General features: G+C 38.9%; 1 protein-coding gene across 1 annotated transcript in view; it reads left to right on the plus strand.

Moving 5' to 3' along the window:
- The window catches only part of LOC127207681 (putative heat shock protein HSP 90-beta-3), a 33,239-nt gene extending 21,138 nt beyond the window's left edge, over positions 1-12,101 (plus strand). Inside the window, 1 exon segment of the mRNA XM_051167099.1 lies at positions 11,629-12,101. Within this exon segment, the coding sequence (XP_051023056.1) occupies positions 11,629-12,101 (473 nt within the window).
- The last annotated feature ends 1,234 nt before the right edge of the window (positions 12,102-13,335 follow it).

A 13,335-nucleotide genomic window follows, 5' to 3' on the forward strand; every position in this document is an offset into this window, starting at 1 on the left:
ATTACATTAAAAAAATAGAAAAAAGAAAAGAAAAAGAAAAAAAAAGAAAACCCTGTGGGCTTTGATTCTCTAACAAGTTTCACTTAAAAGACCAAAGGCATTGTATGATATGAAAAAAAGATCCATTCAGTAAACCTCCCTCTATCTGTGTCACCTTTTGTTTTTAATTATTAATAATCAGGCTTTTATTATCAGCATGTGGCTTCAAATTTGCTTGGAGTTCACGCAGTGTGGTGGAATTAACAGCGAAATATGTGTTGGCTCTCCTGGGTTCTAGTTCAGACTCTTCTCCCAAATTCTTACCCTGACATTTAGAACTCCTGTGTTTCCTCACTTTAAAAAAAAAAAAAAAAAAAAAAAAGGAACATGGACTTTACTCTCAAATAACTAACATTTCAAAGATTCTGTTGTTCAGTGTAAACTGTCATGACAAATAGCACATAGTGTCGGGAAATCATGCACCTTTAGTTTCTCACTGTTTGGGAATTTGATCAGGCTGCCAGCCAGCAGGGTCGCTGTCTCCTGAGGACTCTTTCTGATTTGAGGATGGCCACTTTTCCATTTTGTCTCTACCTTCTGGAGAAGGTGTGGACAGGACCACAGTGTTTTCTATAAATGTCAGGAGACTCTCAACAACCTTCTGAACTAACGTGAACCCAATTACTTCCCAAAGACCTTATTGTCAAACGTACTCACACTAAGAGTTAGGACTTCAAATATGAATTGGGGGACACGGCTTATCCAGCATCAATGATATAAACTTGTAAAGAGTAGAATTATTCTTATGCAAAAATAGAATATATTTCAAGTTATTAAGGCACATAATGCCAATATTTGTGTCTAACAGGTACTGATTATTCCCACAGAGATTTGATCTACTTTTTCTTTTCCATGAACTGTGAACACAATTTGGAGGCTGATCCTAAGCAAGGGTGAAAGATAATTCTGTGCATTCTGTACTGACTTTTAAACCTAAGAACATAAAATTTCTTTGAGACTCAATGGTAACTTATGGCCAGAGGAGAAGGTTTCAAGTGGTCTACTAAGAAAGTCAAACCTCACTGACAAAAAGAATCAAAGCATAAAAGTCTTAAATTATTTTTTCATTAATAAGAGCAAAAAAAAAGTACACAGGAATGCAAAACTCTTGTAAATCAATACAAAGACAAAATTGGACCAGCTAGAAGAAACTAAAGTGTATACTTGGAAAGAAGAAAAAATAAGAAGGATGTGTGCTTCACACGCATTTAAGTCTCATCAAATTGACCAAAGATTATTTCCATGTACACATACATGAGTCTGGAAAAATGATAAGTAAACGGAATGATTCTTTCACTCATTTAGTCTATCATAATGGCTCACTGATCCATTATCTATACTATGTATTGTTTTGTGAAAAAGGTATATGTAGGCTCAATTTTCTTAACCAATATATGTTATTATAACTTATTAACTAAGCATATGTCGCTTATAACCCAAGTAACCAAAACCATAGGAAATGAAGATTAAGGGACACAATAACAAAACCATAAAGATATCAGTTCCAAGGAACAATTCTACTGGTGTAATCAGCAGAATTTCTTCTGCTGGAACCTGGAGTAACCAAAACCCGGAACCTCAGCAGGATCCAGAGCCCAAAAGCCTTCCCTTGAGCAGTTCTCTTTAGGAACCTCTTGAAATAGAGCGACAACAGCCGAAACTATCCCAAGTCTCCAATGAGCCCCGCCTTCAGTTCTGGGCTCATTTCTATATCTCCTCCCAGAGTCTGTTCATGGGATCTTTTCAGCTGGCAACAATCAAGCTCCCACATGAGGTGGTTGGTCTTCGAGTGGATTAACATCACCTGTTCTCTCACAGGACCATTCCAGTCCCACACGTGGGATCATAAAAAAATAGGTTTATCTCTCCTTCATCTCCCCCTTTCTATTTAATAAGATAAGCTATATACAACAAAATAAGAATTATCCATTAAGTCAGCATTTTCAAGGACCAGTCCATTTGTAGTTAACTATTTTTAAGAAATTATTCCACTATGCTATGATTCTGCTCCATAAGCTCCACCTGGAGATAGTGGCTATAAATACCACTATAGAGGATGCACCTACTCAATCTGAGGAGACATTGCTTCCAGGATGTGGCTTCCAAGCTCACTACTTTATTTTCACCCAGTAATCTATGCCATGGCAATTATAATTTTACTTATTATATTTCCCTGATACAACTGAAAAATTGTATACGCCTCCAAAATCAGTGCACAAAAGCTCTCCTTCTGGAGATTTTAACCTTGAAATTAAGACAGAGGGGGAACCTGTGGGGAGCATTGAGATAAGCCTTTTGGAGGCCCACAGAGAATGGGGAGTCAGCTGCTCCTAAGAATCTTTGAATGGTCCTGATCCAGTGCACACAGTGTTGATCTTCTTGGGACTCCTAGCACACTAGTGAAGTCTCAAAATGGATCTGAGAGTAAGGCAGTGACTGCTTCCCCCTTTTTTGACAGGAGTCTCCTAAGGTGACCTTGTTCCCCCACAACCCCTACACTTCTTCAAAGTTATACCAACCTGAGTGATTGCTATCCATGCTTGAGGCTAATATGAGATAGTCTGATTGGCCCTTTAACCTTTTAAAGGCCTTTACACTGAACAAGAAAGTTAGAACTGCACTTTTGAGTCTTATCTCTAGAGTCTGATTCCTGGGATTCTGCATGGGCTCTGTCACCACTCACCACATTTCCCTACAGTTCCTGATCTCAACACTTAAGTTTAGTGCAGGGTAATAAATATGAATGTATTTGCATTCTACTAGATACAGACTTCCAGTTAGACTAGCACCATTTGTTGAAGATGTTTTCTTTTTTCACTTTGAATGGCATGTTTGTGAAAAATCAAGTGTCCATAGGTGTGTGGGTTTATTTCTGGATCCTTGATTTGATTTCATTGATCACCTGCCGGTTTTTAGATCAATACTTTGAGGTTTGTTTTTTTGTTTGTTTGTTTGTTTTTTGTTTGTTTTTTAATGGCCCTGTCCATCAGGGAAGGTGATACTTCTAGAATTTCTTTTATTGTACATAATTGTTTTACCTATCCTAGATTTTTAATTTTTCCATATAAAATTGAGGGTTGCTCTTTCAAGGTCTGTAAAAATTGTGTTGGAACTTGAATGGGAACTTCATTGAATCTGTAGATTGCTTTTGGTAAGTTGATCATTTTTACTGTGAATCCCATTGATCCATGAGCATGGGCAGTCTTTCTATCTTCTGATATTCTTCTTCAATTTATTTCCTCAAAAACTGGTAGTTAATGTCATAAAATTGCTTTCATTTGCTTGGTTAGAGTTAGACCCAGATATTTTGTGTTATTTGTGGCTATTGTGAAGGGTATTGTTTCCCTAATTTTTTTTCAGCTCGTTTATCCATTGTATAAAGGAGGGCTACTGATTTTTGTATCTTGCCACTTTGCTGAAGGGGTTTATCAGCTGTAGGAGTTATCTGGTAGAATTTTGGGGTCACTTATAAATACTATCATATCATCTGCAGATAGAGATGCTTTGACCTCTTCCTTTCCCATTTGTATCCCCTTGATCTCCTTTAGTTGTCTTATTGGTTTAGCTAAAGACCACCTTGTTATGACTGCTTTGTTAAGACCAAACCTTGCTATGATAGCTCTATTATGAATACCTTGTTGCTAATTTGTTATGATCACTTTGAAACCATGTATTTGTTTTAGGAGGTTGTTATGACCCACTTGTTATGCCTATGTTCTGCTTCTGTAACCAAACCTATTTGCCTACCTTAGTCATCATTTGAAAACCCCCTACTTCTGACACACACACACACACACATACACACACACTCACACACACACACACACACACACACACACACACACACACACACACACATATATATATATATATATATATATATATATATATATATATATATATATATATCTTTTTCGTGTCTAATGCTGATCTCTTGCAGCACGCCTTTACAGAGAAACAGCTCTTGTACATGAGTAAAACATGTTTGCTTCAATTAATTTGGCCATAATGATTTGGGTCAGTGGTCTTTCTCCTCATGTCTGCGGGGTTGATACTACTAGAGGGTTTAAGATAGAACATTGTATAAACACTGTTTTGCCTGTTCTTTAGTAAATGGATTAGAAAAGACAAAATAAACAGTAACAAGAATGGCTAGAAAGTAACATATTGAAACATAGAAGAAATGGCACTATATAGCAAAGTAGCAATATACATAGAGAACAGGGGTGGGATTAGGGTGTGTCTGGAGGTGATTTGGAGACTGGATGTTGGTGAAAGAAGAGTATCTCAAGTGACTCAACATTTTTTTCGTAGGGAATTTGCTGGCTGTTAAAGGTGTTTCTTGATTTGGAAGAAATTGGAGAGAAAAACCTAATGCCTACTGACTATATATGGTAATCAGTCAGAAAGTAGAATTTCAAATATACATTTACAAAGTGTTCTTTGAATATTTAGATTTTGTGATTGCAGGAGAATCTCTTATCATTTTCTCTGAAGTGTATTTAGAACATGCTTTTAAGAATGAATTCCATATAACTGAACATAATTCTTTTAGCATCTTCAAGGACATGATAAGTAGAGTCCATATGTGACTCCTGGATACAACTGCTCCATTCTCAGGAACTGTGGAATTTACCTTACACAGGCACATGGCATATTAGTCAGGTTTCTTTTTATGACAGTTTACATTAGACATTCTGAGGCAAGAAAAAAATTGGAAAGAAGCACACAGAAAGCAGTGTGGCTGTACTATTCAGATTGAATAATACACAATCTACAACTTCCAACATTAAAGTAACAGATTCCTTCATACAAAAAGAAACAAAAAGTTAATAAAGAATTAAATAAAATAGTCAAATAGAAATGTAGATTAATTCTCTGTGGTAGCCTTTGAACAAAAATTATGTAGCAGCTACAGTAAGTACGTTCAAGATACAACTAGATCAAGTGAAACCATATACTGAACTTCGCAGAGAAGTAGAAGTTATGGGAACTTCAAAATTTTCTAGAGTGAAAACTTTAATATTGGTAAATAAAATGCCAATAGATAGATTAAAAAGTAGGTACTATTGTGGGGGAAAAAGAGGACTGATAAACTCTAGGACAGAGTGGGAAAAATTATTAAAATGAAAAAATCATGGAAGATGACCCCTCATTTACAATGTCATCCAGGACAGGACATGGACTCACTCCTTCACTAAAAACCACAAGGCCAAATTATTTAAGAAAATCCCAATTCTTAGTCTCTAGAAGTTGTCCTAATGTCATAAGAATGGGGACAAAATTCTTCTTGAGAAGAACAATGACAGTCTATAAAGCATGAACCCCTAACTCTCCCCTCCCAGTCCTGCCTCTGCATAACAAATATTCTGTGTGTGTATAAGAGTGGCCGGGAAGGTATGGATGCTCTTCATTCAGCTAGTCTCCACTCACAGGCTGCTGTGGCACTCTGAGAATACTGACCCCAGCCACAGTTGTTTCACTGAGTGTGAGCTTCATCCTGGAAGAGGCAAGCTGATGGACCCAGATATTCTCACTGAAGCTTCTCACTCATGAACTCAGTCTGTGCTTCCTCCAAAAGCTGACCATGGTCTCCATGTTCACAGACTTTGTCAGTGGGTAAATGAAGGATAACTACATAATCTCCCTAAAACTTAGTCCTTTGAAATAGTTGTATGAAAGGTTTAGAGTCTGGTCACTCTTAAAAACAGCAGAGATTTTGAGAGTAAGCAATAAAAATGAAGCTACTAACTCATAAGTTACAAATTGTAGGATATGTCTTTCTTAAGTTTCTTTTATAATTATTATTATTACTGCATCCTGTTCACCGTTTCCCCTTCCTCGTCTCCTCCAAGTCCTTCCCCCACATACCCGTACCTCCAACTCCTCCACTCCTCCTCAATTTCTCTTCAGAAAAAGACAGGACTCCCAGGGATAGCAAGCAAATATAGCATATCAAGTTGCAGTAGGACTGGGCACATTCCCTCATATTAAGGCTGGAGAAGGTAACACAGTATGAGGAAAAGCATCCCAAAAGCTGGCAAGAGAGTACAAAACATCTCCCAATCCCAGTGTTAGGAGTCTCACAAAAAGACCAAGCAACACAACTATAACATATGTGTGGAGAGCCCAGGTCAGATCCATGCAGGTTCGCTGTCAGTTCAGTCTCTATGAGTCACTGTACGCCCAGGTTAGTTGATTCTGTGTGTTTTCTTAATGTTGTATTCTCGACCCTTCTGGTTCCTACAATCATTCCTTCCCTCTTCAGCTGAATTCCCCCAGCAAAATCTAATGTTTGGCTGTGGGTCTGTGCATCTGCCTCTATCACTTGTTGAATAAAGCCTCTCTGGCAACAGTTGGGACAAATAGTATAGCAGAGTATCATTAGTAATCATTTCTTTCTCTTTTTTTATTTTTATTTTTTATTAGTTTATTCTTGTTACATCTCAATAGTTATCCCATCCCTTGTATCCTCCCATTCTTCCCTCCCTCCCATTTTCCCATTATTCCCCTCCCCTATGACTGTTCCTGAGAGGGATTACCTCCCCCTGTATACGCTCATAGGGTATCAGGTCTCTTCTTGGTAACCTGCTGTCCTTCCTCTGAGTGCCACCAGGTCTCCCCCTCCAGGGGACATGGTCAAATGTGAGGCACCAGAGTACGTGAGAAAGTCATATCCCACTCTCCACTCAACTGTGGAGAATGTTCTGACCATTGGCTAGATCTGGGTAGGGGTTTAAAGTAATCATTTCATTGACTATTTTTCCCAGCCCTGTTTGGTTGCTAAGTCTCTGGCATATCCAGCCTCTTTTTCCTGGCCCTCTGGGCAGTGTCAAGAATGGTCTCTCTCTCATGGACTAGGTCTCAAGATGTACAAGATGTACCAGTCATTGGTTGGCCGCTCCCACAATTTCTGTACCATGTTTATCCCAGCACGTCTTGTAGTCAGGACAAAATTTTGGTCCAAGGTTATGTGGTTGAGTTGGTGTCCATCTCTTCTACTGGAAGTCTTGTCTAGTTTCAGGAGATAGACAGTTCAGGCTTTGCCTACCCCATTTTCTGAGAATCTTACCTAGGGTTAATCTCATATATTCTTGGGATTTTCAATTGTACTAGATTTCTATCTTGTCCACAAGATGCTCCCAATTCCAGATGTCTCCTCTGGTACTCTCTCCTTCAATCTTCCTCATCACCTGATTCCTCCTGCTCCTCTCCCTCAAACTCCGCCTCTACTCATGGTGTCTATTCTATTTCCCCTCCCCAAGGAGATTCATGTGTCTCCCCTTGAGCCATGCCTGTTACTTTGCTTCTCCAGCTCAGTAGATTGTAGCATGGTTATTCTATACTTTACAGCTAATATCTACTTATAAGAGAGTACATGATGTGTTTGTCTTTCTGGATCTGACCTTTATTCAGGATAGTATTTTCTAGTTCCATACATTTACCTGAAATTTTCGTGATGTTGTTTTTGTAGGCATACTTTTAAGATCGATTTTATTGGTTTCTTATATCTTATTTTCCCTACTCTACTCCAGTCCCTTCCAACACCCCAACAGCAGCTAAGAGGGAAAGAAGGTTAGTGGGGAGAGGGGCATAGGTCTTTTTGGCTACTTCTTGTTGTTTAGGACCATAGGGTTCTTTGTGGCAATATCAGTCTCCTTATCAAGATATTTGGGCAGCAACAGGAAACGCAGCAGCAGGGTTCCCTTCTTCTTCTGACCATCACTTCCAATTGGTCTTCCCATGGCCCTCTTTCTTCTACCTCTGAGTTCTTGTATTTTTTCTCCTGGCAAAGACTCTGCTAGCAGTTTTCTATTGACAATGATCACATGCCTCCTCAGTAGGATGACCTTGGACATCCCACATATTCCATACATGGAATTAAAACACGACTGAGCTCATTTTTAAGTTTTTATTTATTATAATTTTTTTCACAATAAATCTCAATTGTTATCCCCTCATTCATATTGTCCAGTTCCCATTTTTACCCTTCTTCCCTCTTCTGCTCTATTCCTCTCCCCAAGTCTTCTAACAGGGGACCTTCATCTCCCACCCTCTGCCCACAGCCTATCAGGTTTCATCAGAATAGCCTGTGTCCCCTTCTTCTGTGCACCCGCAAGGCCAACCCTCCAAAAGAAAGTAATTAAATTGATGGCACCAGAGTTTATGTCAGATGCACTCTGCACTTGCCACCTACACCCTGATATGAAGAATGAGATGTCCGTCGGCTGCATCTAAAGAGAGGTTCTAGGCTCTCTGCCTGTCCTTGATTGGTGCAGCAGTTTGGACAGGCATCCCTGGATCCAGATCCAACAGCCTTGATGGTCTCCCTGTTGAGCTCCTGACACGTCCAGGTTTTTCCATCTCCCCACTCTTCCATACAACTCTCAGTGCTCCAACCAAAGTATGGCTGCAGGTCTCTGTTTAGTTTTGTGCCCCTACTTAAAATTGGATTATTTGGTTTGGTGGTATTTAATTTCTTGAGTTCTTTATAAATTAGGGATATTAACCGTTGTTCAGATATAGGGTTGGTGAAGATCTTTTCCAAGTCTGTTGCCTTACAGAAGCTTTTCCATTTCACGAGGTCCCATTTATTAATTGTTAATCTTAGAGCTTGAGTTATTGGTATTCTGTTTAAGATGCTGTCTCCTGTGTCATTGAGTTCAAAGTTCTTTCCCACTTTTTTTCTAACAGATTTAGCATGTCTGATTTTTGTGTTGAGGTCTTTAATCCACTTGGACTTTAATTTTGTGCAGAGTGATAAATATGGATCCACTTGCATTTATCTACATGTAGATACCCAGTTAGATCATAACAATTTGTTGACAATGCTGAATTTTTTCTATTGTATGATTTTGGCTTTTTGTCAAAAATCAAGTGTCCCAAGGTGTCTGGAGTTATATTTCTGGCTCTGTGGTTCTATTTGATTGATCAACCAGTCTATTTTCATGCCAGTACCATACTCTTTTTATTACTGTTGCTCTGTAGTACAGCCTGATATCAGGCATGGAGATTCCTCCAGAAGACCTTTTATTGTACAGGATTGTTTTAGCTATACTGGTTTTTTTCCATATGTGTAGATCATTTGATAGGGCTTGTATTGAATCTGTATATTGCTTTTTGTAAGATGCCTTTTAGTTGGATTGGCTACAGTTTGCCTATCTTGTTGATTTTTTTCAAAGAACCAGCTCTTGGTTTCATTGATTCTTTGTATTGTTCTCTTTGTTTCATCTTTATTTATTTCAACCCTGGATTTGATTATTTCTATCATTTTACTCCTCTTGAATGTTTCTGCTTCTTTTTGTTCTAGGGCTTCAACATGTTCCATTAAGTTGCTTGTGTGAGATGTTTTCAATCTCATTATAAAGGCACTCAGTGCTATGAACTTTTCTCTTAGCACTGCTTTCAATGTGTCCAATAAGTTTTGGTATGTTGTTCCTTCATTTTCATTGAACTTTAAGAAGTTCTTACTTTCTTTCTTTCTTTTTTCCCCTGAACCAGCTGTCACTGAGTAGAGAGTTGTTCAGTTTCCATGTGTATCTTTACTTTTTGTTAATTCTTTTGTTGTTCAGATTCAGCTTTAGTCCATAGTGGTCTGATAGGATACAACATATTATTTCTATCCCCTTGTATCTATTGAGGTTGTTTATGAGACCTACTCTGGGTAATTTTGGAGAAAGTTCCATGAGGTGCTGAGAAGAAGGTATAATCTTTTGTGCTCAGGTGAAAGTTTTGAAAGTATCTGTTAGGTCTGTTTGATTTATGATATCTGTTAGTGTTATTATTTCTTGGTTTAGCTTCTGTTTAGTTGACTTATCTTTTGGTGAAAGGAGAGTGTTGAAGCCTCCCACTGTTAATATGTGGGAAACAATGTGTAGTTTAAACTTTATTAATATTTATTTTATAAATGTGGGTGCCCTTGTATTTGGGTCATAATGTTCAGAATTGTAATGTCATCTTGCTTGAGTTTTCCTTTGATAAGTGAAGTGTCCTTCCTCGTCTCTTTTGATTAATTTTGGCTGAAAGTCTATTTAATTAGATATTAGAATGGGTACTCCAGCTTGGTTCTTGTGTCTGTTTGCACAGAAGGCCCTCTTCTAGCCCTTTACTCTCAGGTAATGTCTATCTTTGTGGCTGCGGTGTGATTGTATGCAGCAGAATGTTGTATCTTGTTTATATATCAATTTTCTTAGTCTGCGTCTCAATTGGAGAATTGAGTTCAATGATGTTGAAAGATATTAATGGCCAGTGATTATTAGGTCCTTTTATTTTGGTGTTGGCTGTAGTAGTGTGTTTGTATGCTTGGCTAATTTTTGTTTTCCTAAAATGAAGTTATCTATTTCCTGTGTTTTCCTGAGTATAATTTGCTTGTTTGAATTGGAGTTTTCCTTCTATTGCCTTCTGTATCTATTATCTTCTATTATCCTCTGGTTCCATGGATAGATAATGTTTAAGTTTGGTTTTATTGTGGAATATCTTGTTTTCTTCATCTACGGATATTGAACGTCTTGCTGGATATAGTAGTTTGTACTGGTATCTGTGGTCTCTTAGGGGTTGCAAGACCTCTTCCCAGGCTTTTCTGGTCTCTGATGAAAAGTTCGGTATGATTCTGTTAGGTTTCCATTGCAGGTTACTTACAATTTTTCCTTTGTCTCTCTAAATATTTTTCTTTGTTTTATACATTTAATGTTTTTATTATTATGTGGTGGGAGGATTTTCTTTTCTGGTATACTATATTTGATGTTCTATAGGCCTCATGTATTTATAGGCATCTCATCTCTTCCTTTATTTTGGGGTATTTTCTTCTATGCCTTTATTGAAATATTTTTCTGGGCCTTGGAGCCAGGCATCTTCTTTTTCCTCAATTCCAATTATTCTTTTGTTTTGCTTTTTATGGTGTTCTTGATTTCTTGGATGTTTTGTGTCAGGAATTTTTTAAATTAACATGTTCTTTGATGGCTGCATCAAATTCTTCCTCTATCTCTTGTATTCTGTTAGCAATGCTTACCTCTATAGTTCTTGTTTTTCTTTTCTCTATGTTCTCTCCATGATTTCCTCACTTTGTGCTTTTATTATTGTTTCTATTTTCATCTTCAGATCTTGAAACTTTTAATTGATTTCCTTTACCTGATTGTGTGCATGTTCCCAAATTCTTTTTTTTTTTTTTTAACTGCATCTTCATGCTTTTGCATACTTTTAATTTTGGAACAAAATAAAACAAACAAAACAAAACAAACAAACAAAAAAAAACCCATAATACACGATTCCCAACCCTGCCATTCTATGGGTGGGGATTTTCCTGCCTTAAGGCACAAGGACAGGATAGAAGAGATTTTTCTTGACATGAGAGCAGAGAGCCAGGTGAGCAAAGGCTGCTAGGGGAACTATACAGAGGGCATGGGCTTCTTGGGGGGGGGGGTCTTTACTTCTTCCATACAAGAGGCATCCTCATCACCCTCAAGTGGGGAGATTTCATCAGGAAGAGCAGCATTGGGATCCTCTGCTGTCATCTCATCTTCATCAATGCCCAAGCCTAGCTTAATCATGCGGTAGATGTGGTTGGAGTGGGTTTGCGGATCCTCAAGTAAGAAACCAGAGGAGAGCAGAGCAGTTTCAAACTGGTCTTGGTGACTAAGGAAGTCCTGGGGCTACCAGAGGATGAGGAAGAGAAGAAGAAAATGGAGCAGAGCAAGGCAAAGTTTGAGAATCTCTGCAAGCTCATGAAGGACATGTTGGATAAGAAGGTTGAAAAGGTTATAATCTCCAATAGGCTTGTTTCTTCACCCTGATGCATTGTGACAAGCACCTATGGCTGGACAGCCAACATGGAGCAGATCATGAAGGCCCAGGCACTGAGCGACAACTCTACAATGGGCTACATGATGGCCAAAAAACATCAAGAGATCAATCCTGGCCACCCCATTGTGGAGCTCCTGTGGCAGAAGGCTGAGGAGGACAAAAATGACAAGGCTGTCAAGAACCTGGTGGTGCTGATGTTCTTGAATTTTTCCAATGATTTTTTTTCCAATGATTTTTTTCATTTCCTCTCTGTAGGCCTTTGACATGGCCTTACTAAGGGTCTTAATCTGTTTTACTGTATCTTCTGTATTTCTTTATGGGTTTTCTTTTCCTCCATTATCACATTCATAAGGAAAGATTTTAGATTACTTTCTTGTATTTTGGTTGTATCCAAGGCTGATTGCTTTGGGATAACTGGATTCTGAAAATGCCATATTACTTTGGCTTTTGTTGTTTGTTTTCTTATGTGGACTTTAGCTATCTAGTTGTCTCTGGCATTGTGTGGATGTTAGTTTCTGGTGTCCTTCACTGGCCTTTGAAATCAGTTAGTAGGTGAGTGAGTTAGGCTGAAACACCTTCGCTGCATAGATCAGGGACCCTTCTGTGGATCAGACAGTTTACCTGATTTCAGACCTGGCAACTTTCCATGGACCAGCCAGGTGACCTGAGCACTGGTGTTTTGTGGCTCACAGTTCAGTCTGATACACTGAGTGCATGTGGGCTGGCATGCTAGAGACTTGACACTTGCAGGTAGCTAAAAACTTTTCTGGGATTAGTCAGCTGATCTGGGATCAGATCTACTTATGACACAAAACACGAGGTCTCCACATGGCTAGGAGGCCCAGACATTGGTGTTTGTGGCCAACATATAAGTCTGGGACACTCAGCATTTTGTGCTGCCACCCAGTGTATTTGACTAGACACTAGAGATTGCCCAGGGATTTTTTTTCCTGTTGATTAGTGTAGTGACTGGAGGCCAGACCCAGCTGTGTTCCACACTTAGTAGTCCTCTCTCACCTGGGAAACAGAAGCACTAGTGCTTTTTTGGAACTCTCAGTTTCGTCCTTTAGTCATTGTGCAGTCACTGTTTCCTGCTGATCAGACACAGTGTTTGATCAGTGTCGCCATCTTGGATCTCAATCAGCACAAAAATTCTTAACTTGTTTAACCAGCATACAGGTCTGATGCATCATAGACAAGCAGACACACAGAGGGTGGCAGGAAATATGAACACAGTATCTCATTAAGGAACAGTTATTGCCTCTCTCTCTCTCTCTCTCTCTCTCTCTCTCTCTCTCTCTCTCTCTCTCAGGTCAGTCTTCCTGTTGATAGTCCCACCTTCCTGAAAGGTGGATCTTTGGCCAAATGATTGATTGGCCTGATGATTACCCATTTCTGTTAATAGCAGATGCAGCCACCAGTCTCCTCCAAGCCATTGAGCCCTGAAGCATTTCTTTCCATCTGTCTTCTCCAAACTGGTGGCACCTTCAGTCTCTA

Source organism: Acomys russatus, chromosome 24, assembly GCF_903995435.1.
Source record: "Acomys russatus chromosome 24, mAcoRus1.1, whole genome shotgun sequence".
NCBI classification, from domain to species: Eukaryota; Metazoa; Chordata; class Mammalia; order Rodentia; family Muridae; genus Acomys; species Acomys russatus.